Genomic DNA, 27,582 nt, shown 5'->3' with positions numbered 1-27,582 from the left:
CGACTCTATGGTGTCAACATGTGGTCCAAGCAATTTGCAAATAAATTAGAAAAAAACCCTACCTGAGCCTAAAGCTTTACACAGCAAAACTTCCCCAAACTGAACCCAAAAACCCAATACTTTCTTGGAAGCATTTGGGTCCGGGTCAAGTAACAGACTCTACTATGAGATATATAAAAATTGCAATAACTGACACCAAAAACAAGCAGGGCTCTCTCCTACAGGACACACTTGTGGACTGGAGATAGATATATTTTGGGTATGATCACCAAAACTATGAAATTTCCTATATCATGGCAGTGACATCAATGTCATATGCCAATGCCATTTAAATCACAGCATCACTGTGTGTGATACAAAACCTCACTAACGCATTTTGTTATGTGTATAATATACCTTGCTTGAAACCATTCATTTGTGGAACAATAACATGATACAATCATATAATCACAATATGATTTCACTGAAAGTCCATTAAAGATAATACTGAATTATCAGTAATGTATAAATGTGGAAATGTCAATGCATAACTTAGTAAACTGAACCAGCCACAAATATGTTGCTCCGCTTTGATTTCCTCTTCCAACTAAGATTAATGTGTGAATAGTTTTCTACCTCTGTTGCTCCATTTCAAAGTCAAGGATAAAATTATATAACAACGTAAACAAATTCAAAATCATTTTATCTTTTGATATTGTGTGGCCAAATATGCATTTTAAAATTGAATTATGAATCCACTTTTTTTTTTTTTTACATAAATATTGTATGAATGCTTACTTAATGAGTTAACTGCTTTAGTTTCTCAAATTTGCCATGCCAACCAGTTTGTCCTTGCACTTAACAGACATCCCATGATGCCAACCAACATTGCTCTCTTTTTTTAGGCCCCACTGTGAATGCAACATAAAACTGTCATCCATTCAGACTTTCTGGTCCGCTCTTGTGTCCAAAGATATTTTAGCCAGCGCCTCTTTTAACTGAAAAAAAAAAATAACTCTCTACAGGAATCTAATAAATAAAGTTTTTCCCCTCCACCCTGTTGGTCAGAGAATCCCTTGAGCCACTGATCGAACTGCAATCTCCCTGTTCAAACACAGCTGCATCAATGGGCTTTTATCACACCGCACCCCCCCTGGATACAAAGATATGCACAGCTGCTGCTCTGTTGCCCAGAAACTGAATGTCATTTCAGGAATACCCCCCATTCCACAAATAGGATAGTGTTACAGGAAACTGCAAACTGCCCACGCCTCCAAACTTGATTTTCTCATTTCAGTCAGAGCACTCTATACTGCTCCCATGCATCCATTTTCTGGGGCCCGTCTCTAATGAGAGTTCAGATGTCATTGAAATTGTGAGGATAGGATGAAAAGAATTACATAATTGCACCTTTCCTATAGGATCATCTCGCTGTTATTGAGTTTTTGGTATCATTTTTCCATCACTGGAGACTGACCTAAACCTCTGTTCAATCAATGCACACAGAGTTATGAGCGCTGTAATTTAAAATCATATTATCAGATGCAGCTCATTTAGTTTGAGAGTCTTACCAAGAATCCTGCTAACAGATATTTGTGTCAATCTGAAGCCAAAAAGGACTCCAGAAAATGCATCTGCAGGCTATTTGTTCAGGAAAATGGCTTTCTTGCTCCTTTCAAGCCCTCAATTTGAAAAACTAAACAAAAGTAATTCCAAAGATTAGGCTATTAACATCAATTTAAAATGTTTTTTAATCTTTAGGATCATGAATAAATATGAACATTTTAACATTATGAAACAATGTAAGCAATCCATGATTTTATTAGGGGAAAATAAAAGGCACACAATACGAAATTGCCAAAGGAAAAATTCAACTTTATTCTGTAACTTTATTGGTTTTATAAGGTTATTCATTAAACTAAACATCCTTCCTTAGCAATGAACCTCAATTTTTTCAAGCCCATGATCTATTGCTAGTCCCTCAATGTAATTTAGCCTTGTTGTGTACAAAGCAAATCAAGACAGTAATGATAAAAAGATTCGACTAAAGGGGTATTTTCCTCTTTCTTCTGCCATTACACTGCAAAGTGACTGTCACTGTGGGTCCTTCAAAGCAGGTGCAAATGTTATAAATAAATGCAGGAGGGTTGATGGGGTTCTTCCTTATTAACCTGACAGATATTTTATATTCTGTACAGTTTGAGGCTTTTCTGCAAGAGGGAGCTGGCATTTAAGGCCCTCCAGAGGCACTAAAGCCATTGGGCTAGTAAGAAGAGCCATATCCGTGAATGAACTAATTAAGCTCCTCAATGTCCTCTGCAAAATGGTGCCCTGAGATTGTTCTCTGCAATAGCAGTAATGAGAAAAAGAGAGACAGAATGGTGAAAACATGGGAGGAAAAAAACGAGGCGGGGGGGGGGGGTCTAGACCTCATCCTCAAGGATGAGGTATACTGTTCAGAAAAAAAAATTGATTAACAGGGAGACAGTGGAGGCAGGATTTAAAGCTCTTTCTGTTCCTCTCTTGGGCGAGTGGACCTGTTAAATTTTTGAATGCAAAGTCCGTATTTTCTGGTCTTTGTTTTTCTACCCTTGGTTGCGGCGAGGCTCATTAAAGTCCATAAACAATGCGAGATGTGGTCTCTAATGAGCAAATGCTTCTGTAAGAGGGCTCTGTCCTTGGGAAGCTGGCCATGTCAGCTAAAACTGTATCCAAACCCAGTCTCATGCATCTCAGGACTAACAACCAGGCCATTCTCACCAGGCTCGTTTGTGTCCTCAAATCTCCTCATTTTCATTGTTCCCTCATTTTCTGTACTCTACTTCCCATGGAAATTATTGTTCGCTTTAGCTCCTGACAGGGAACACAGAGTCAATTCAGTTATACTTTGCTCGGTGAAAATCTGACATAGTCATTAATGAAGATTACAGATTTCCCTCTCTGCTCTGCTCCTTTCGGGTTGCATCTAAGGAAGTGGGAGTCGACAAAGTCCCAGGAGGTGTCCATGGCACAGGGTGGCTAACTAAGTGATCTGCTTGGCTGGCTACAGAGCACATTGAAGCTGAATGAAACAGCACAGTCAAAAACAACAGTGGGCACAGTCAAAAACAACAGTGGGCTTTCATTGTGTTAGCAGGCCATAACAGAGTATGCTTTCTTTGAGATAGGGAGAGAAACATTGCTGCGAAACAAACAGTGGCAAACGGGAGCAAGATGTGGCATTTTGAGTTGCTCTTTTAAGCTGACAGTGGGTCAGACACTGATAAGTGATCTACCTATGGCTCACTAGCCACAGTGATTCTGAAGAATGATAGCAGCAACTGTGAGATAAATCATCATTATTCCAAAGATACAAAATAATACTGTGACATTTTCCACAAATGAGTACAGATAAGCTACATATGCAATACTGGTGACGCAAATAATAAAAAACAAATGGAACAGTTAGGAAAGGACTAGTAGTTTAAAGCACTGCTAGGAGCCATTAGAGGCTACAGAGTTCATTAGACCCATATTATGAAAGTATCATAAAGGCAAATTTGAATTAGATAATTATTTTGTAGACGTGCAAAAGTGACCTCAAATGTGGGTCCTCAAAAACAAAAACTTCAGAACTTATCCTTTGTGGACCTATCCAGACCAACATTCATGATACTCTCTGCAGTAGCCTATGTCTAGGTATCTTGGTCGTCTTTAAAAAATGAAAGATGAAGACTCCTTCATGAGCCTAGCTCTTTGTCTGAGCTAAGCAATAACTCAGCCAACACAATTATTGCATTTCTTGAAAAAGCAGTCAATCTTGATTGATCTCTACCAACTTGGACAAGCTACATGTGCTCCAAACCCATTAAAACTCAAGCAAGGCAACATCTGGTCACAGATCCACTTCATATCAGCATGATAAAAATTAAATGTTTTCCTCTTTTTACCAGAGGGAAAGCACATGCTATCTAAATATATTATTAATAAAACAGTGAAGATAAGATTCTTGATAGCCATATTAATTTCCAAGTGGTGAAGTTCATTGGAGACACTCCTCTTCCTACTTTGCCATTAATGCTACTTCTGGAGACATTAGCAGTAGCACATTGTACTTACACATACACAACACACAAATTCTGGGTATGTTATGAAATTCCCCATTGTGGTTAAATATTGAGGCAGAAATGGAAAAGAAAATAGTAATAAGATAAGACTTTCTTCTGTAAGTCTTATCTTATTTTCTTAAAGCGTTTTAAAAGAATCTGCCAGTAGTGTGAAATTGTGTCACCAATTACTAATATCCTAAAAGCGTCTTGTTTGAAAAATTTAAGAATCAAGTCTTATTTTCTGATAATAGTGCAATGATCTGCACAACCCGATCACCGGACATAACTTTGAAACTGGACAATTTGGCAAGACCCCAGAATGTGTTATATGACAAATGTTTTGAAGGTTCTGTGGCAATGTTTATTTTAACAATTTCTTGGGGTTTGATTTTAAGCCAACTAACTGGCCTGGCATTTGTCATTATGAGACATTCTGGCCAATTAAAAAGAGACAAAAAGCAGCTGTCAGCGATATCGTCCCTTTAATGACATTCAACACGGGAAAACAACTTAAAAATGCAGTATCAAAATAGAAATGAACTGTAAACCAGCACAAAAATGACAACATAAACCACATTGTTCTGAACAGACACATTACAAATACTAACAAAAAGTATTTGCATTTTGGAACATAAAACAGCAAACTCTCAATCCAGCAGAAGGCATAATGGGAAATGTGGGCTGTCGCTAAAATACTCTCTGTACATGTATTAAAGCATGCATCACAGCTGAGCAGACGTTGGTGCAAAGGCAAGTGGTGTCCAACGGGTCTCCATTGGACAATGGCTGGATATATGGGAGAAATTCCTGTCAAATATTATCTGTTTATTGAACTTATATTAACTAATATTTTGTCGCCCCACCGTTGTTGTGAATATATTACTTGCAAAGGCACGAAGCACAACAAGACATACAAGAGCCAGCTAATATTATTTACTAGTCTTGTAACAGCAATTTTACTTTTCTACAGTGGCCTCATAGGTGTCATTTACACTGGGGACGCTGGGGACATGTCCCTACCACTTTTTGAAATGGCAGATTTTTATCCCCACCACTTTTAATTTGTTAATACATGTTCTGAAATTCCTTTAGAAATGTTTATTTGCACATAAAGAAAACATGCAATGCAATTAAAATATAGAAGAAACAAATGTGCATTACCAAAAAAGTCACTTACTAGCAAGCTACTGATTATAAAATGACCCAAAAACATGCATTCACCAATCAGTAACTTTAACTACTTCTTGACACAGTTTCTTTTTGGCCAAGTTTTTCATTCTCTCCCTGTGAAAATGACACAAAAGGAATGAAGACTAAATCATGCCTACGTATGTGTTGCCTCAGCATGGATGATGGGATGACAAAAGTTGATCTCCAGGAGAAACCGATCTGAAAGCAACACAGAATGCCTGAGAGCTGCACTGCACTGCAGTGTATTCTATTATATTTATATATGTTGTGTTTCCTTTTAAATAAATAAAAACATTTCCGCCATAAATTTGTGCAGAAACCTTCACCAGAATGCAGGAAATGAAGTGTTTAACGATCAAAATTTCAGACCCAGACCCCCCGCTCATATATCTTGGCATTGAGGATGTCTTTAAAATAATGTTTAAGAATCTTTTTGTCATGTTCTGGTGAACCTAATATTGCGTATCGTGTTATCTCGCAAACTGAGTGTCTCTTCACACCACTAATCTGAGCCCCTGTGCCCCCACCACTTTTTTTCAACACAAAGTGACGCCCTAGGGTGACCTCTTGCTCGGTCACTCGGTGTTGCTTGGTGTTTTTCTCTTTGCTGAGCCCAGTTATGAGGCCTGCTTGTTCAATCTTGCTTGTTTGGTCTGACACGATACTGGTCCGCTCCCCATCAGCATACCCAGCTGACTCCCACTCGCCACAGCCTGAAAACCTCCTCCTCCCGGCAGTCCGAATCTCTGGAGCTACTACTTTCCTAGTAGAGGAGGAACCTTGATAAAAATGTACAATGACTGGTCTAACACATGCCAACACATGGTGCCAATGCAGCACCAGCAACTGCCATTACAAAAAAAATGTTGGCCTTGTAAACAACGAGTAATATTAGCCTCAGAAAAAACAGATACGAACAAATGGACTGACAGGGAAGTCGTGCAGAAGTGACATTGCTATACTAACCGCCGGCTTGCATCACTTCAGCGTCAAGGTATGTAGAGAGCTCCCCAGTGGGCAGAGCCTCTCTGGGACTCCCCAGAACTGTTGGGTCTGAAAATGCCTATTGAGGTGAGAGTGCCACTGAAGCATGCCAAGCACATTACAAGTCTGTGAGCTGGAGCCTTTGGGCAGCACAATCCCTGAGGCCTCTGTTGGGTCAGGTAAAAAGACAGAGCCCTCGACCCCTCATGTTGAATCGTCTGAGCTACAGCCCATCTGGCTGCTCGCATCGTGAGCCAGTATCAATCATATGCAACATGACACAGACCTTTTGTTCCTGCAATGTAAACATATTTTATCCTTCTGGCGTTCAGACAGCACACTGGTCTTCATTTGACATTTATCTCCCAATCTGTAATAAAAGATAGTAGAGTGGAGGAAAACTAATAAAAAAGCCTCATTAAATGTTAAACGTGTAATATAAACATATGAAGGCATCAAACATTTTAGGTAAGCTTGTGACTTAATTGCAAACATAATTTAATATTTTTTTAAGCTTCAGGATTCATCAAAATATATGAAGGCATGAAAGCATAAAAACACATTATTTGGTCCGTCTTCCTCATTTCAACCACAAGGGTAAAGTTAGATGTGCCTATATTCTGTTTGTGTTCCTTGACAGGGGGTGAAAGTTGACGCTGCTGGCATGAATACATCACATAAGGCAATGAGTGAAGGCTGCAAAGTTGCAATATTTCAAATTCAAAATTCTGAGCATTTACAGTAAGTCATGCTGCACAAACACTGCAGGTTGCCAAATAATACGGAAGAGAAACTACAAAACAAGTGTGCCAAGATAGGGTGCCAAAAAAACTAAAAGCGTTTCTTCATCACACGTCAACATTCATGTATCATCAACAGAAACAATTCTATCCTCCAACCAGTCAAGAAAAGTCTTATATCCAGTACCCATTTTCATGTGCAGGCATTATTTCTGAACTGTCAATAGAGCAAAATAATTACATAGCTACAGAACTTTGCAGTTACAGTAGCTTTTTAAGCAGCAGAGCAGAGCATTATGCAGAGAAGCCTCACAGATAAAATGAGACAGCTGTCAGTCAGGACAGCGGCTATTCATTCCAGAGACATAATCAGGCCACGATACATGAGCAACAATTTTCCTTTTACAACACTCAGTGTACCAGCAGAACGTCAGAGCCTCGTCTTATTTTTAGACATTGTGTGAGGAAAAACAAGAAAAACGCACATCACACTGGCTTATCATCCAAGGCAAAGATCTCACTTTTCATGACATCTGAGGTTTCATTCAACTCATGCGAATGTATTTAATATAGTAACAAGAAGAAGTAAAGAAAATATCTGCAATGTAAAGACTTGCCAGCATCTATAGCTATGTAATAAGAAAACAAAATAATGTAGAAGTGGCTATCATTTTTCAAAATTAAATCAATAAATTAAGGACTAAAAAACATCTATCCATGTCCAACACTATTACTGGTGTACTCAGTGAGCTATATAACATGCAATGGGTCTCCTGTGACATAAAGGGAAACAATGAATCCAGAGGTTGAAGCGCCCTGCCGACCCAGTAGTTCCTCCTTGACAACACTTTGCATTTTTTCCAACCTCCCACTCATCCTCCACCTTTGTCTGCCTCTCCAGCTCACAGTGAGCCACTCCTTGGGCTTTTCTTCACGGGCAGCTCTTCAACAATGCTGTTAGTGCGAAAGCCTAATAAATTACAGACCTCTCCTGATCTCTAACACAACAGCCTGACCATAAACGCATAGTGAAAGAGACCCTCTTGGGATTTGCATTGGGTCAAATCAGGGTGACTGTCTTAAAATTTTCAGATGAATTAGGGTGTGCTTTCTTAACTCTAAAAACAAAACATCCAAAAGAAAGATGTCAAATCTTGTATGTGTTATGTTTGTATTTGCCGTGCATTTACAGTGCATTTACATCATTTATCCAACTTCAGAGCTCACTGGGGACCATACGGTGTAAAACATTGGCATAGAAATCCTAGCGCACAGTTTAGGGGAAATTTTGGAGTAAGGCTTTCAGAATTTGCGTTTTGCATTCAGACTGATTACGCCAGAAAAAAGGGGAAAAACAATCATGTTCATGTTGTGGAAAACAAGCCTATCACATTGTGTTAGCCATTATGTTAGCCATTGCACAATTTCTCTGTTATTGTTAAAGCACTTATTAGTTAATGATTAGTTTGGAACTAATTAATTAGGTATCAATAATAAAATAAGACTTACTTTTTACTACGTACCTACTCTGAGTAGTTGATGTTACACAGGAGAGGCCACATGTAAAAGTATTCTATTTTTGTATTTATTCATCTGTGCTTTTATTTAATTGGATACCAAATTAAAATAACTTTAACACTATCTAAACCACCACTCCTTTTATTGTGAAGATCAAAGGTCCATATTAAAAGTCATGGATTTCATTTAGCTGACGCTTTTATCCAAAGCCACTTACAGTTGCTATACATGTCAATGTTGCACACCTCTGGAGCAACAAGGGGTTAAGTGTCTTGCTCAGGGACACAATGGTGGATGGATCACAGTGGCAATCAAACCCAGGTCTCCCACAGCAAAGGTAGGCATCTTATCTATGCGCCATCACCACCCCATTTGGATTGCCAAACTGAGTGCACAATATATGAATCTGTTGAATCTTTGTTTTTTTCTACCATCTGACACCCAAGAGGCTCAGTACAATGTGCTGAATTATTAAGAAGTATCTTATACTGTAGATTATATTTTATTTATTATATTGTTGCTAAGTGATCTCATGCAAAATTGTTCCCAATTTGTACATTAAGAAAATTGCTTATTTTTATTTCTTGAATCATCATCACTGCCATTCTTGAGTCATCTGAAAATGTTCAAAATACAATGCCCCAACCCCTACCCCCAACCGTAATCCAATTGTATCCTGAATCCAAAAACAATGTCTTAGCTCTCAAAAGACCTTATTTTTCCCTATCGGTTTGTGTGGATTTAGGTTGAAAGCGTGTGTGTGTGTTTCATGTAAAAGCATGAAACACACACACACACACTTTTAACACACACACACAATATTCCGTACTGCTTAATGCATAAATATTAAATTAAGAACTGTAATAAATATAATCTAAAATTACATAGTTGCTTGATTTAGATCATGAACAAACCTAAGATTATTTCCAAACATGTGACGCCAACATTTCACATGTTACCCAAAACATTTTGGAGGTTTGATGCCCTGTCCTACAGGTGAAGTTTGTTTCCCATTTGGCAGCCACTCTCTCTCAGCACCTACATGATGTTAGCCTGCAACCACCTGCTACCAACAAGACACAAACACCATTTATTTTGATCAGTATGACCTCATCTATGTTCACATGTGATTTCCATATGTGCAGCAGCAGTGGGGCTCTAGTTATATGCAGCTCCCGTATTAGATTGTAGGCAGGATTTCACCAGTTAATTAGATGATATTTGACAAACCCGTTTGATCAAACGGTCTACAGAGTCTGTGCTGCATCCGCTGTCAAATCAGCAGCTCCTAGATGTGTCTCTGTGTTTGTGTGTAAATTTATTGTAAATGTACCATGTAAAGCGACCTTGAGCTCTGGAAAGGCGCTATATAAATAAAACTTCTTCTTCTTCTCTGTGTCTCCTCTTGTTTCTATAGCATTACCTCAGCACAGATTTTGCAGCAACATACTCAGACACATACACATACACTGTGTTATAATTGCTAATACTGCACCTCTATTTTCATTAAACAGTACAGTGCAACAGGAAACCAAAGTGTATCATTTCTGTTTGAAGTAATTTAGCTATTTTTCCATTTCAGTAAAGAATAGGCTACTTTCCCATCACAAGACCATTATCTGGAAACACAAACCCAATATTCTTTTTTTTTTAACAAAAAAATTAAACATTTTATGAAGACACTGGTTAATGTTTCTTTCTTTCCAGCTGAATTCAGCTCTTGTTTTTGAGTGTGCCGTTTCTGTATCCACAACTATTTGAATGCACAGCAAAGCTGTTTAAAAAGAACACTGCAACTACTGAATAAGAATTGTGGGCTCCGCTTCCACATTACTTATTGTGGCCACATTTTCATTAAGATTAGACGAAACCTACAGACAGGATATAAAATATCAGAGACTTTGCAGCTTGGGAAAACAGTTTGAGTTTGTTCCACGTGAGCTTTGTGAACAGTATGCAGTGAAATAAGTCTTTCTGGACATTTGCTGGCATGGTCTGAAAACACCACAGGGCCACAGAGGATACTCACCTCAAGAATGTGCTCACTGACAATTGTGCCAATTTAGAAAGTAAACAAGTCCACATAATACTGCAGATCTCGCCTTGTTCTCACCCCCATAAGATGCACTTTAATTAATAAATTTCTTTCTTCACACAAAGGCTGAGGCGGCTTGGCACCTGAGGTAGCCAGCCAATCACAGTGTCCCTGCGATGAGCTAACTGCCATTGCTAGGCATTACATCATGATGGTGATTCACTCCCTGGGATTAAGAGACAGTAAAACACATGCCCAAATACACTATGGCCTTGCCTCTCCATGACAGCTCAGCCAAGGTTAAGTGAGATGATAAATTTCTGACTGTAGGTAACATATAGGAAGTGAGGTCTGTAAAATAAGGGGCAAGAATAATCTGTACATTGGTCTCTGTGCTGCAGCAGTTAAATGGTGTTGCACAATTTTAGCTCAGATAAACTATGTCAGTGCCAAAAGGATGCTGAGTTTATAAAATGGAGCACCGTACGTACAGTATGCATGCACTAACACAAAATTCCCACATTGCCTGAGGCCACCTACACATCCCTAAATATCAGCAAATAGCCAGCCAGCAAATAGAGAACCCACATGTGGTGACACCCCAAGCTATATTACGAGTCAACTAGCTTAATATTTTAAATTAACTTATGTTGTTTTTTCATACATTTTGGTGGAAATTAGCATAATTATTTTATATAATAATTACAGTATTGTTTATTGTTGCTACAGTATGAAAATAAATACAAAATAAGACACTATGTTGTTTTCTCCTGTCTTAATGGGCATTATCCGGTTATGTGTTGGCTATAATTGCTTATCAACGGTAAATCGTATTGGCAAATATATGGCACATATTGTAATATTATAAGTTCCTTTTCAGATAACTTGTAATTTTTAAAACTTTTTTAAAAAAGGTAAAATATAATGAGGTTAATATCAGGGCAACAATGTATTAAACTATGCTCGTTAGGGTATCCTATGGAACTATCAGTCATACCAAACTAACAGTCTTTGAAAACTTGCAGGTGTTTGCGTCTCTGCTATGCCATGTAGTTGGCCTTCATGTACTTTGTGTTTACTTACTGAACATGCCATCATTTCAGGCCGGTATGAGCAAGCATGTGTGTGCTCCGACAAGAAAGAAGGCCATGTTGGCTTCAGTGATGACACATTGTGACTTCAGTGATGACACATTGTGACCTCAGGTTAATTTGGACATTAAAACGCTTCATGTGTTAAAAAAAAACAAGAGCCTGGTGAAGATAATGGCTTGATGGAGCAGCCCCACAGAAAAATAATAAGATAATCAAGCAAAACAAAAAGACATTCAGTGAGAAAAGAAGAAAAATGTCTCAAAAATGGAGACACAATCAAAATGAATTGAGTGGAACAAATCATCACTGCATGCATCTTAAATGAGCAACAATTATCCCTGTAGACACCAGGTGTACAAGAAAATGAGCTGCCTCTCCAGGTGGTTTGAAAAGCAGGATTTCAGAGAAAATCCTCCCGAATTCAAGACAAATACAGCAGGTGTGATAACAGCTATGCTGCTGAAATCCTGGAACAAACTGCCTTAGACTGTCTTATATTTTTACTTCAATGAGTCCCTAAGCTGCATCACAAGTGAAGTAGCAAAAAAATCCTAGAGAACTGGCACTCCATCTCAGTATAAACTATGAGCATCAAGGAAGAACTGTGGTGACAATTACGTTACCCAGCATGTCAGAGTAACTGATGCACACCAAAGATGGATAATGAAGTCCACATTGTGTCTAAAGGTTACTGATGGTGACTAAAATGTAATATTTTCATGCAGTCCTGCCAAGTAATGAAACACATCTCAAACCAAATGCAACCTGGGAAAGTGGCAATATTACCATGACTCACACTGGTCTACTCTTTTCAAAATCAAACCATGGGGTAAGCAGTGACAAGGACTACACTGTGGGGGAACTGAGCATTTAATTGGGGGTAGAGGGGAAAAAATTACATTGGGCCCCTTGTTTTAAATGGTTTAAACATCTTAAGAACAGAAACAGACAGCAGGACGGACAGCAGGCACACAAGCAGTTCTGTATATACAACATTGGGTGTGTGTATGTTCACATGTGGAGTTGGCACATGGAAGTCTAATATATTGTATTTCCTGCAAATATCAACAGTTCCTCATACAAAAATGCAAGACTTTAGCCACATATAATTTTACAATTCTAATAATTTAGCTTTGCAGGAGATAATACCTGCCAACGACCAATATACAGTACAAGGTGCACATGGATAATATAACTGTTTTCTCATCACTTGAAGACTTAGTTGAAGAAAGGAACAATCAAGCAAAACCTCCCACTCTCTGCACTTGTGATTCATTCTGTGATGACGTGCGCATGTGTAATCCCTGATAAGATTACTACAGCTGAGGCTGAATTTTTTTATATTAAAGGGGCACTATGGAGTTTCCAGCGACCACTAGCGGTGCGGTTTTAAGATTGCTACCAGGCGTGCTCGCTGGAACTCATAATCCGAAACACAACCACTTTCATACAGAAATCCTGCAATAAACGCAGGAACACCAGCATGCAGGCTGTGGCTTTTCACTCAGACATGTTCAGGCTCTGTTTTACTCAACGTTCCCATCTCAGAGGCAGATCAACACCAGCTCTGTAACGTTACTTCATTCAGCGCAGCGAGCCGCATATCGGCACAATCCTCCCGGAAAAAAGGCAGAGTGACAGCGGCTATAGACAGGCAGGGAGACAGCTTCACACAATATACTGGAAACACAGGTGAACCCCTACTGCAAAGTTACAGTAATAATTTTAGCAGGTTGAACTAATCCATGCTGGTTACATGATAACATTACAGTTACTGCATTTAGCCGACGTGCTACAGTGTTAGCTCACCAGCTGCTTTTCAGTAACCATCTGTGTTTCTTTCACCGGAGGCTCAGCAATGTGAGCACAGCTAAATGTATTGGATGATAACAACACGGGTAGTGAGCTGGACTGAATATTATAACGAGATTGGGTCACACTTTATAATAATAAGAACCCAGTAAGTAACTTTACTGTAGTGTTAGTGCATGGCTCTTCCTCTGGGTTGTTGTTGCCGTGAAGTTGCAGTATTGTATATTATGTGGGTCACGTTAGTTACAGCAAGGGAGAGGTGGAGAATCTGTGTACCTGAGGATTGGTAAAACCACAATAAACCTAAATTGAATGTTACGAAGCAAACAGCGGCAGGTCTGAGCTACTGTAGCGTTAGCTGGCTGCTCCTGGCTGCATCACTATAGTAAACAAATCGCTCCACATTTGTTTTTTACCGTTACCGTTTCTTACCATTTTTACATGACTTTCTCAGTGTTTCTCCAGCTTTACTAATGCTCACTTTGTTCTTACTCGACATCATCTTAACCTGTTTGGTCTGATGGGCTTCAGCACAAAAACCTTTATTGTTGTTTTGTATCCTTACGTGGAGTTTGTGTTTTGCTGTGAGCCGGTTGTTTTATGGTGTTTGTGGACTGCATGTCGTTAGCTGCTGTGTTGACGCTGCAGTACGAGAGAGGCTCGGGAGCACGCGCAGGAATCTGACCCTACATTAAAAGCAGAATAGTGGCTGATGCAAGCAATGGAGAAAACAGGCGTGTGCTTCATTTCTAAGTGAGTTTTGAGCCCATTGACAATAAGGCAATGAAAATTTGATTAATTTCATTGAAAAACTTACATATAGTCCCTTTAAAAGGTTTTTATTTTTAAATAGATTTAGTGGTGTTGTTGAAATAGGTGAACTGTTGAGTAAAAGAATGTAAAAAATATAAAATATATTATTGCAAGACAACTGAAGTGTCTTTGACTTTCACAGACAGAGACGCCATCTGTTCACCAGTGCCAGTCCTGGGGGAAGTAAGTTAGAATAGTGACAGACTATAAATAACACTGGGCCCCATGCTGACAATAATAAAAACCGGAACATCGATACAAACAGTATCTATTCCAAATAAAATCGGTGCTTGTAGTTCTCAAGGCAGTTCAAGGAGGACAGGGACATCATGCTGGGATTCTGTTACTAAAGTAGTCCATCGTCACCTTAGGCACCCTCACCAGACTTGGCAGCCTCACTTAAACAAAGCTCAGGGGAAAAAAACACTGTGTGCCAAAGCAGCACAGATCATCAGTGCTGATGTACAAAACTTGGTGAGGTTCGGCTAAAGGACTCTGCTGAAGATAGTTTGTGTCACTGCAAACCACTAAGCATCCACCCTCCATATTCTCCATGACCAGTGTGGCTATTAGCCTTAAGGCTCCAACAACTTCAAAGACTGTTTTGAATCAGAACCACTGCTGGAGAGGTTTCACCTTGCTGAATGTGATCTTGGGGCACATTCACATCAAGCACAGTCTATTTGAATCCATTAGAGGCAGAAACCAGTTCAATGTGCTGACATGTCTAAGTCTTATTTGAAAAGAACTGAAGAGTTATTTAGTATAAGAGCCAATGCAATTGAAACAGGGAAGTGCAAATAGACTGTAAAAACAAAATAGGGCAAAACAACAAACTTATTTCACCACCTCAAGCAGAAGCACCCGGTTTTGTAGAGCCCAAAATCCCATGAGTAGAGCTCAGCAGCTTTTGTGAGTTCTAAACAAAAAACATTTTTCAGTATTTTGTCATATTGTCAAGAATATAATTATTGCAGAAATACACTGAGTAATCTTGATATTAGGGCCATATTGCTCACCTCTACCACCAATACAGGTTCAGTTTATCTTAAATTGTCAGATGCAACACTGTGCATTGGAAAGGCACCTTGTGGAAAAGGCTTTGCAGTTCTTACATGCAAATCCCCACTGAAATTGATGCTGAGTTCTGTTTTACTTTAATTGACTTTAATTTTCTTGGAACATGAGCATAATGCAAACCATCAGAGTGTGTTGGTTTACCAATTGTGCAGTTAGGTACACAATGTGTGTGCTGTATTGAGTTTTGCAGAGTAATGTTGTGCTGATAAAGAAAAACAAACTCATTCATGTGTTGGGGAGTTAGGGGAGCAGTCCACATTCTGCACGACATCTCTTTTTTTCAGAATTGTTTCCCCCCGTTTTTTTCCCCTCACATTCAAATCTCTACAGGATGCCTTCATTGCTCACACAATGCAAATCACTCACGGCCCCTATTCATGCACTGATTAATATGCAAAGACAGCCCATCCTCATCTGTCCTCAACAGAAGAGGAGAAGAAATATTACAGCCAGCCGAGTCATTTTGAACTCATCTGTTTAAAACTATCTGCACTTTTTGATTCACTATGAAGCTGCACTGTGAGATGACATGCATTTGTGGATAATTAATCAAAATCCACTGCCTTACAGTATGTTTCATTTTCATTCTCTAGAATTTAGATGTTTTATCCACAGATCTACGATTAGCCACTAATAACATTTTGACTAGTCTATAATTATTACAGCCTGTGTTCCTCTTTGTTATAATTTCAGTATAAAACTAACAATTGTTTGGAATTATAACTGACACTGACTCAATGGAAAATTTTGGGATTATAAAGAAATACAATTTGAGGCATGTGGTACCTAATCTAAGAATTTGGCGGCATTTCTAACGAACACTAAACAGGGAGTGGGTTTTGAGAGCTGTAACTGTAGTATACTTCTTTTCTCTTTGAGTGATTTAAATTTTCATAAATTACACTTTGTTGGGTTTGGGTGTAGATGTCTCACTTTAGGGCCCTTAGCAGATGTGAGGGGTCCCTTATTCTGTCTTAGAAAAGGAATCCAAAAATACCTTAAATTCCCAAACTGTACATTCCAACATTTTGGTAAATACACAAAGTAGTTGGTTCATCTGTTTCAATTCATTGGTTTCATCTGTGCATCCATTGCAGAGATAGGTCCAGGTGTGTTCAGTTTGGCTTACAGAGAGAAAACAGTAATATGTAGAATTTTAAAGATATAAAAATTAAGATATGCATTGTTTTAAACAATACACATAGACAAACGGTTAGAGCTAGAAGAAGAAAAAGTATATGGAAAAAGAATAAATTCACTGTAATGAATGAATAAGGCTCATGTAAACTTCAGCTGCAGTGTAGAACTCACATCTGGCAAATCAACTACACTTGCAATTATGACTCAATGAGAAGTAATTTTCTGTTGCTGTCTTTTGCTTTTATAATAACTGTACTGTAGCAGTAGTATGCCGTCTACAGCTGAAAATGAGCTGAATCCAAAAGGGTACAGCTGTAATCTGAGCAGCTCCTGACCTATTGAGAATTTGATCAACACATACACTGTAATAAATTGGTACAAAATGTGTACATGTCACTTTGAATGCAGTGTGGATCTTGTTGCAACTACAGAGCAAAGATCCAGAATCCCGTTTTATTCAGACAGCAGACTAAAAACGCCTTATAATTTTCCCTTGTTTGGCTGCTTTTTCCAGTTCCCCTAAGTCAGAAATAGCCTGTATTATTTTCATAGTGGCTTTGAACTCACCACAGCAGTTAAAGTCCCATATGTTAGCGATTTAGGAATTGTGTATTTTTTCTCCCTTAAAACGTTAACTTTTTCTTCTTTTTTGGGAGCAGCTCTGTGCTTGATGCAAGAAATCATTATTTTAGATCTAGAGGATCATTAAAAGAACTTTACAGTTCACTTCACTCTGTCTTAAGATTCAAAAGCACATGGATCTGCTTTGCTCTGGAATTCAGTATCTTGAGTTTCATAAAACTGAAATATTGAATGGCAGGTGCACAGCAGTAACTCGGCATTCAGACAAAAGCAACATTTGGGGGAGTCCAGTTTGAGTAATAGATGCATGAGTTTTAAAGTCTGTCAGACACCAAAACACTGCACAGCAGTTTATAATACAGTTTATATATAATAAAGGAAGGATTTTATGTTGGTGGAAAGTTCATGTATTGCAGTGTGGCAAAAGTTGAGCCAGGTTAAACTTTTTTGGCAGATGACCCAGCATTCCTATTTCTTTGCCAGAGCTCTCTGCATTAGAACTCTGTGCCAATGCAGTGGTCTCAATGAAATAAGTGAGTAGGCGTCATGTTTGTTTTTTTTCTTCCCAAACAGTGCTAATGTCTGTCTGACCACAGCTGATAGCACAGGACATCACTTCTGAGCAAACCTTCAAGCAGTTCATCTGAGGTATTCTCATTTTTACTCTGGAAAAGGTGCAACATATAGTTTGGTTTTTCTGGTTGCCTTCCATCACCTGATGGAATGATGACGATGGATAGAGCACTCCAATGACACCATATCAAAACTGACAATACAGACTAGACTCAATTAATCTGGTTGCAGACAGACTTAGACAAGAAAGGCCACCGTCTGTGTCCATATTCATACTCTTTTTCATATTATATTTTCCATTATTCAGTTATTTCTTGGAAGGCGGTGTGGCTTCCAAGCCTAATGTTTGTTACTTTTCTGAAATTGTAATTATCACTGAAGTGGAACAGGAACTGGAAATCAATAAATGTAATTAAATTGCTCAGCCTTCAAACTGTGTGATACTGTCATTACCCTTTTAATGTATCCCGGGCCTATCAAATAATGTGATCACTTTCTTTGAATTTCTTCCCCTGTTGCAACAGGGCTAATGCACAGTTGTCTAATTATCTCCCTCTTGGTTGCTTTTACTTTCCCTCCCATATGAGGTGCAGTAAATTGCGGGGGCGTCAGAATATTTCGGCAGGATCATGAATCATATAGGCGGTACCACACCGCCCTCTACACCACTAACAGTGACAGGCTGACACCGTGTTTGTGTGTAAAAGGTGGCAAAAATTATTGATAAATATATAAATTATTTAAAATACCTAAAACCCATTCTGTAAAACTAAGAAAGACATCAGTTTCATCAATGTGTGCTGAAGTGCAATCTGTTCAGTGTGTGTGTAGCAGAGGTTTGAAAATTATTGTCCAGCCACAGTTCTGCAAGTTGACACACATTGTGCCCACATAACCCTTTAGATCCTTTTTCTGACTAAAGTCAGACTGAAACCAAGAATATGAAATGAGTATAAAAACAGGAAAACTGTAGACCTAGAAGAAGAATGCTGAAATCAAAACATAAAAAATCGTCCTTGTACATTCTAGGGATAGTGTCTACTAAATTCAGGTATTAATAAATCAAACAATTCTTCCCTGCTCTAAGGACCCGTGGGGGTCCTCAAACTCCACACAGTTGCAGTGTATAGGAGGAGGGGACAGATGCAGGGAGGGAAGGAGGATGTGAGAAGCAGAAGTGGTGGGGGTTTAGAGGGAAAATGGGTCCCCCTCCCGCCCTATATAACCATGGTAGCTCTGGGATTGGACCCTGTTGTATACATTGAAAGACTATTCAGTCGCCCTCAATGGATGACGAATCCCCCCGAACCTACCCCCCGACCCCCTGACCCCCCCACCCCAAACCAACAAAATTAAAAACTATGATTAAATCAGCCCGGGCCTGTATGTCAACATCATTTTGCGCACCGCTCTATTGAGTTGGAAACTCCAGTGTGCTAATTGGCAAGATTAAAAAAAAAACGAAAAAACAGAGGTTATGTCACATAAAGAAGGTCAAAGGCTGTTAACCTATATGATCAGACTGATGTTCAACTCTAAAATCCTACTTTGACGCATCCGCGCAGAATACTGCTTGTCTGCCAAATCCGACGGTGGCGTCTAATCCATTCAACGAAAAAGAGTTTAAGCGCGTGCTTATGAGAACAAAACTCTTATTTCATCTTGATTAAAATGTCGTTAACCCTGTTTTTGGTGGACTGAAACAAAGCATCCCCGCGAAGAGCGAGCGACGCTCCGCACACTCCATCCTCGGTGCGTCACGGCTGACCCAGCAGAAGTGAGAAAGCCACGGTAGACTTGTGCACATGAACATATGTCGTTTTGGTTATTTAATGTTTGAAAGGGGGAAAAGATGGCTTACAAGCAGCTAAAATGAGTATAAGAAGGCATTAGGGGACCACAAAGCCGCCCCTTCATCACCAGTCCTATAGCCTAATCTCTGCCAGCATCCACTAACCTTTACCCGCACAATAAACTCGCAAGCATAACTAGCAGAAAACGCAGCACGTGTGGGTAATTTTCATTGAAATGACACAAACCTACAGTATACATTAACTAAGGGAGGACAGTTAGCCAGCCGGACCTGTGATGGCATAGGCTACTCCTCTGTATTGCGCGGAGATATTCAAAAATGCACCGAGGCAAGCGGCTCCTGATACGAAACTAGGAACAGAATATCCCGAAACTGGATAAAAGGCGTCCCGGTTGTTATTTTGCGCTTTATTCGGCTCAAAGAAACGTAAACTCTCACTTCTTGGTTAAACTCCTGATAAAATAGAGGTGATTTTTGCACCGCACCAGCTAACGCCACTGTCCGGAGTCAGTGGCAAGGATGCCGCTGGCGGGACCAGAGGATGCTGCTCCAGACTCAGCTCGGCCTGCATTAATCTCCACATAACCTAATATGAATGACAAATAACTCCGCTTCTTACCTGCACAGCCAATGAATAGCAATCCCCAGATGATGTCCCTTACTTGAAACATTGTAATGTGTCACAGATATTCTCCTTGATGTGCAGCCGTACTTTAAAACAAGCGAGGTGTCTCTACTGAGGGGGGGAAACAAGATATCAGCCTTTCCAGTGACAACAACTGCTGCCGGACGGAATTTTGGTCCTTGTCGCTACCCGTGTTCGTGGCACAATGAGTGACAAGCGCAGCAGCCGTAGCACGCACTCACACATACACACACATATGCACTCAATAGATACCAGCACGAATTACTCCGCCCGGTAGGCTATACCCCCACACACGCAGAGACACACACCCGGAGGGGGCGGGCTGAGGTGAATGCAGTAACAAAGTAGTGCGCGGAGCTGCCAGTTTAGACAGCAGATGGTCGCCAGGGGCTTTAATTCGGATTACTGAGTTTATAACAAGCTAAATACAATTAACTGAGGACCAATTAAAAGTGTAATTCAGATAAAATAATAATGATAAATAAATCATGTATTTAAAATTTAAATATTTAATAGCCTTTGTCAATGTCTATGACTTATTATTCACCTATCTACTGTAGCATATATAATTTTTGTATATAACAGTTGTTTTGGTGAGTTGCATAAAGGGAACTACAGCTTTCATTATACAACCATGTGTTGTAAAGTGATAAATCTACCTTGCACCATTGCTGATTGATTAAAGACACCAAAGCATTTGAATATAGGCTATTGTTCTAAACTACATCATTATTTTGTTTAAATTTCCAAAATGTAAGGGACATATAAGCTATATTTCAAGGTAACATTATTACCGTTATGGGTCCATCACTTTTAGTTTCCTTAAAAGGAACTATTAATTTGGTATGATACTAAATAGAGAAACAAAGCTACTGAATGTTCTGAGTGTTCTTTTTATTTTAATTAGCCTAGTTATGTGGAGTTTATAAGCTGTTGTTGATGTCCAGAGGAATTTCCAGCAGCAGAACAAGCTGTGTACACAACAATGACATATCATCACACTATAGATAATATGGCAAACTTACAAAAAGTGGTTTATTTACCCACTCCATCAATACGTAGCAACATTAGCATTCATTTGAAGTTGTGTTTGTGCCTACCTGTTGAGTCCATATTCACTCACCTAGGTCTGTTTTTGTCTCCACTGACTCTTTCGCTCCAAATACTCAACTATGTTTGCTAGTTGCTAACATTGTCTATCTGCTGTTTGGTGCTAGACAGATAGCGTACAGTAATACTATCAGAGATTTTTTTGCTTAAAACACCTGACAGCTGCTACATAACTGCAGTTCACAATGAAACCCAAATACAGTGTAAACTGGATATGGCTGTCAAAAACAGCACCACAAGCAATTATTTTTGTGTGCTCCTCCAAATTAATGTGTGCGTGTCCATGTGCAACCTGCTCCTCTCTTTCTGCTAGCTAGCTACTCTCCAATCACATACCTGCTGCCAGCAATCAGCTTTCTCAAAGAAAACCTTCCAATTTGCAATCTGCAAAAATTGCACCACTGTATCATAAAATATGTCAATAACACCACAAACCTAACTGCTGATCAAAGAAATAGATGAGCTCTGATGGCAAAGTTACTGGCAGGAGCAGTCAACCTGAGATGAGTACAACTTGGCAGCTGTCAGTAGCCTACTTCAAAACCGCACTGGCTCGCACTTTGTATGTGTTGGAGCCACTCGATTTGACCAACTCAAGCTTCAGTTGAATTGTTGAACTTCTTACAGTGTAGTCACTCTACAAAGATTATTTATTATTCAAATTAAAACAACTCACTATTCACTTGGTTTCACACAGGACTCAAACCCCGGTGTCCTGGATTAAAGACCTGAAATTGTTTGACCATCTATCAATCCCAACCACCTCTTTACGTGCATTTAGTCTCTCTTTACACAACGCTACCTGACTTTCTTATGTGCTCCCATCATACTGCTACTAGAGGTCGTAGCCTAAAAATAAACATAAATATAGGTCATAACAAGCTGCTGCACACTGTTTTTCTGCTGAGGACGGCTGAACTAAGTGATGAAATATACCGTTCTAATGTTAAAACGTGGAGATTACTGAAATAGCATGCTAAATCAGACAGAATTCAAAAACTGAAAAAGTGAAATCAACTTTCTATTGTCATTTGCAAAGGTAAATGAGAAAATTAAACAACCTCATCACAAAGAGCAGCAGTGTTTCTTTGACTCACTTTTTGATGTTTTAAAAAGACCTACTGTAGTTAATTCACAGTGGCTTCATTGTGTCTAAGACATGTTTTCTGTTTCATTTATGGACTGTACATGTGTTACTAGTTTAATCCCCAGAAATTTAAGGTTAGGTTTAAGAACACATGTTTTTTGTTAGGTTTTTCACCAAAACTACTTGATTAGGTTTAGTAAAATATTGTGCTTTTGGTTAGGTTAAGGAAAAGATCATGGTTATACTTAGGTTTGGGCGCCTAAACTACTTGGTTAGGTTATGGAAAACATTGTGTTTTGGGTTGAAATAAGTAAATTACGTGACGGCAGATGGGTTACATTAGAGTAACTTTAAACTCCACCAGGGACAGGGGATGCAAATTAGTCTTGGCTAAAAACCTGCATGCATGGCATCTACTTTGTCCATCCATCCATCCATTGTCAACTGCTTATCCTGCTTACAGGGTCGCGGGGGGCTGGAGCCAATCCCAGCTGGCATCGGGTGATAGGCGGGGTACACCCTGGACAGGTCAGGCATCTACTTTGTGTACAAAGCAACGTGTCATGCATTTGTCTCTGAAAAATAAATGAATAAATAATGTCCAGGGTGTCTCATAAGGATGCTGTAGGGTACCTTGTGCGATAAATACCGATGCTTTGTCAGGCTTTCTCAGCATCGGTATTTGACATGCTGGGATGATACCGGGCTTGTATGCTCAGTATGTTTCAGACACGCATATTGTTATAAAGTATGGTTAAATACACAGTTTCCATTTCAGCCATCTTGACTCAAAAGCAAGCATGTGCATTGGTTAGCATGGAAGCAGGTTCTGCTCTTCCACTGGTCAGGGTAACTGCAAAGCCATGGGGTGGAGTGCCTCGTTTAAATCTGTGTTGTTGTGTCCTTTATGCAAACAATGGCCTTTTTACAAATCAAGCAGACAAAGATCAACATTAGCTTGAATCTGAAGTCCTGCTTCTGACCACCTGACAGATTAGGTCTAATATCAACTCCCCTTTTAGCTCTGTTTCCACTAACTCCTGAGAAACAATATCTGGGTCCTTAGCTAAATGCTCCGCGGTGTTCACCAGCTAGTCGCTTACTTTTGGTGATGGCCAGAGAGCTTACAGTGAATTATCAGAGCTTTTTGGCTGAAAACTGCCTGCTGCTATGGGAAACAGGGTTGTAGGTTAATAAAAGATATTTAAATGGAGAAGTTAAAAATCCTTAAATCCGCTTCAGTTTAAAGACATATATAATGCTTGAAATAATTATTTGGGTGTGATATGGTTTCCAAAAAGAAGTTACAATTACCTTGTTAAAGATTTCATAAAATTACGTCAAATCTATCTCCCTCATTGAAAAATCCAGATTTCAGAAATATTAAAATGTTCATTTCAAAACTTATATAAAAATATATAATAAAAGTATTCCACCATCAGCAGATGATCTCTCTTCTCAAACTTAAATACATAATTCTGCACAGTGATGCTCAAATATCCAGATGAAGTAACAATAAGCAGAACACATTTTTGAGGATGAGGGCTTTAACAGTGCTGCAAGTCCTTGGGAGGCAGAATCAGTTATATCAACTCTAACTTAAACATTAAGCTATAGCAGTTCAAACAAACAAGCATTACTAGCACAAACAAACAAAACCAGTTTTCCATTTCTCGTATAAGAGACCTTTAACTGTTAAATCTGATTCCATTCATTCTGGGGTATAAAACCAAGCCGGAGCCTTGAGGAAATTAGTCTCATCATATGGGCTCCAAGATATGCTTAAATCCACAGCCTAATTAGTGCTCTTCCTCTGAAAATAGGACACCCTCTGCATTGTGATACCAAAGTCTCCTTGAACTAAAAAGTTCACAGTTTATCTCTACTTCCCTCAAAGGAGACTAAAAACAGCTGCAGATTCTGTATATTAATATCAAAGATAACTACAGGAAGCAATCATTTAAAAAGTTGTATATGCAGCAAATATGCAGTCTTTAATATGATGGAACAATATACACGAGCCAGCCCAGATCAAGACTTTCTAGAGCAGAATCACACCCCCTGTCCATCATTTGTTTGACTGATAATGCTAGTGACTCTGCAGTGGAGCAAGCCAACTAAATTTGATACTCAAAGCCTAGGTTTATGTTGGAGTTCTCCCTTTAAGCTTAGATTCTGAACACCAAGGAATGGAAATCCAGGGGTTCAAAAGGATATAAGGGTCTGAACTAGCAGACAAGGTATTGTCCATCGTCCAGGTAAGTGGAGTGAAGTCAAGATTGTGGTGATGTTGTGGAGAGAGAGTGACAAATTCTAGCATGGAGAAATTCAGGTCACCAAAACAAATAGTTAGATTTTTGACAATAACTCAATTGGATAAAATGGGACTATTTTCACATGTGGTTCAAACTTCAGATCACAAAAAAAAAGATTTTTCACAGCAGGGATTGATTACCCATATGGGTGAGAAGTACTCCCTGCAGGTCTTTTGTTTGAAAAGTTTGAAAAGTTGAGCAATTTTAGGTTTGATCTTATTGAGTTGACAAAAGTGTTGTGCCATTCAACAAATATAATGGAAAACTCACTAAATGCAAATGAGTTAGAATTTTAAATGAATTTCCGTTCTCTTTAAGAACAAGGTAAATATTAGCATTTAATTAAATTAGCTGCAACTAATTTACATAAGGGGCCAAGAAATGTTCTGAAATAGGACTTAGTGGTCTTGTTTGCTGATTGCTAGGCAATATATTGAAGGGAATCAAATTTTATTGTAGAATTTTAAGTGTAGAATCACCATGCAGCATGGTCCCAATACCCTGCATAATAAAAAAGAATACATAGGACAAACAAATACAGCAAGCAAGTAAATAATACAATTAAAAAGAGATAAGGTGCACCGTAGGCAAATGCTCTAAAGGTAAGCCAAGCCAAGTCAAACCATTAAACATTTACATACCAAAAAATAAGTTACAATCTAGTACATGTACTTGTACAGTCAGACAATCTTCAGTGGGTCCCAGGTGTTAGTCCCAGGGTCACCTATGAGGATTCATTTGGACTTGGTAAGAAATCCATCCTAATTTAATTACGTGTGTGTTCAATACAAAAAAGAAAAACCTGGTTTAACTATTTTATGCCACGATAAGGATTTTGCATTTAAAAGAGATAATGACTTTAATTGCATTTATTAAAGATGTCATCCAGAAAGAACTACGTATTAGGTGTACAATTTAAGTGGCTCAACAAGGAGTTTTAAAATGCTACACTCAAAAAAGATAACAGTGAACATCAGTATCCTTACAAAACTAATTAAGCATTAATCTAATATTATAATCAAGAGACTTGCATAACCCCTTGAAAGGTAATTGAGTGTGTAAATAAGCCCAGAATAACCAATGAAACATTTGTAGAAGCAATCGTAGAATCTGCAGTAACAAGACCCAATATTGTCTGTCTTCTGACAGCAGTTCATAAACATGTTCTGCCACAAAAGTTTGTTTACTAAATTATATCTTTCAAAGTGCAGTTTAAAGGACCCTCCGGCAAGAGGTACTGGTACCTCTTGGGAAGTTCAAATTCTTGATTACAGAGGTTTTTAAAGATGAATGTAACTGTTAATAAGCAGGCATTACATTGATGTATTTTAACTGCAAATTGAAGTAAAGGGTAAATGTTATTAACTGTATTTTGTTTTTTTATGTTTTCACTGTCAGACTTGATGTCCTCCTCCCTTTCTTGGCCAGGGTGTCCTTGAAAAAAAGATTTTATCTCAATGGGTCTTTTCTCCTAATTAAATAAAGGTTAAATACAAAAAAAATAAAAGATAAAAATCCAACACCACTGCAATGACCATTTAACATCAACTTCTTAATCGTTTAAAAATCCAGTTGGACACTTCCTGAGATCTATGAAGGAAATAGGAGAAAATGCTGAGTCAGATAAAAAAGATATTCCTCATTTTTTTAATCTTAACAACAGTGAACATTTGGACACAGCAAAATGGTCTGTCTTCAGAGCACAAGCACGTTGGGGTGCTAACAAATTGCACTGAATGCTTTAACATCTTTATAAGAATGACACAGAGAGTTGGACAAAATAAACTGCAATAAAAACCTGGATGATACTACTATAATACTATAAATGAGTGTGTACTGTATATAATTGGAGATATGGCACTACAAAAAATATTTCTCTTGTCTATGGCGGAATAGGGAAGAGAAAACCTAAAAAGCTGCAGAAGAATGAGGTCATCTAAGTGATGTAGCATCAGTTCTCAGAGGCGTTCAGTCAGAGGTTTTGGTGAATGTGCTTGGTTGAGAAGTCAAAGGTTCAAATCTTCCATCTGTGGGATTATGGCCTGAATTGACTGGTTCATTGCAGTAATATATACTAGGGGTCTGTCATACAAATGTTTGTAAGTTTATTTCTCATAATATGGCATTTAGCATTTTCCCTCTCTCACACACATGCACACAAACGCACATGATTTCACACATGCTGAACAGGTGTGGATGAGCTGAGTTTCTGTGCCAGAAGTGATGGAGGAAACAAAGACCATGTTCACTCTAAGCTGGTTAAATCTGAAAACCCATGTTCTCCTCTCCGCAGTGTCCTTCGGTTCACACAAGTCACAGTTTAAAATACAGCTTTTCGGAAGCACTCTCCATCAGGTACTTTGAAGAGGCCAAATTTCTGCCACCTCTAACTCATTTAGCTTCTGTATGTTAGCATGTGTGTTATTGAATCCTATACTTTATGACAGAAATTGTGTAATTGTTCTGATACTGTCTGGCTGCGCTGTATATCTGACACAATGAAACAGCTTTACACATTTCATACTGATTTAGAAATCCTAAAATTGCATCATAAGCTAAAATCTGTGCCAGAAATTACACGTAATTTTGTTTGTATGTTAACAACTTCTGTATTGTATTTGCATCTTTTCCACTTTGTTGCTTTGGAGTTTGTGTTTGCACAGATAGCTACTGTCTGTCCAAACCATAAGTGTTTGCATCGCTTCCTTCTTTATAATTCATCTTTAAACAAATGTACATTTTGGATGACACACACAGCTTGTGAGTGACGTATGAGCAGATTGCAACTACATTTATTGAGCAAATAACATTTATTGTCACATAAACAATCATACACAGTACAATAGATAGTGAAATCCATTTTCTGCATTTAACCCATCCTTAGTATTAGGAGCAGTGGGCAGCCACTGGGCACCAACTCAAGTTTTCAGACAGTGCCTTGGTCCAGGGCACTGACAGGAGAATTAAAGTAACCTAACATAT

General features: G+C 38.7%; 1 protein-coding gene across 13 annotated transcripts in view; it reads right to left on the bottom strand.

Moving 5' to 3' along the window:
* The window catches only part of ncam1a (neural cell adhesion molecule 1a), a 266,470-nt gene extending 246,147 nt beyond the window's left edge, over window positions 1-20,323 (bottom strand). For 5 of the 13 annotated variants that reach the window (XM_038707776.1, XM_038707777.1, XM_038707778.1 and 2 more), the window contains exon 1: window positions 20,062-20,323. In XM_038707776.1, the coding sequence (XP_038563704.1) occupies window positions 20,062-20,113 (52 nt within the window). In that variant the 5' untranslated portion in view covers window positions 20,114-20,323. The remainder of the gene's footprint in view (window positions 1-20,061) is intronic. The other 8 variants (XM_038707782.1, XM_038707783.1, XM_038707788.1 and 5 more) reach the window with 6 other exon arrangements.
* Between the last annotated feature and the right edge of the window lie 7,259 nt (window positions 20,324-27,582).

The sequence above is a fragment of the Micropterus salmoides genome, unplaced genomic scaffold, assembly GCF_014851395.1.
Source record: "Micropterus salmoides isolate LMB-PRFRI ecotype aquatic unplaced genomic scaffold, ASM1485139v1 Ms_hic_scaffold_9, whole genome shotgun sequence".
NCBI classification, from domain to species: domain Eukaryota; kingdom Metazoa; phylum Chordata; class Actinopteri; order Centrarchiformes; family Centrarchidae; genus Micropterus; species Micropterus salmoides.
The sequence above is the reverse complement of the archived record's forward strand: the minus strand, read 5'-3'. Positions and strand labels throughout refer to the sequence as shown.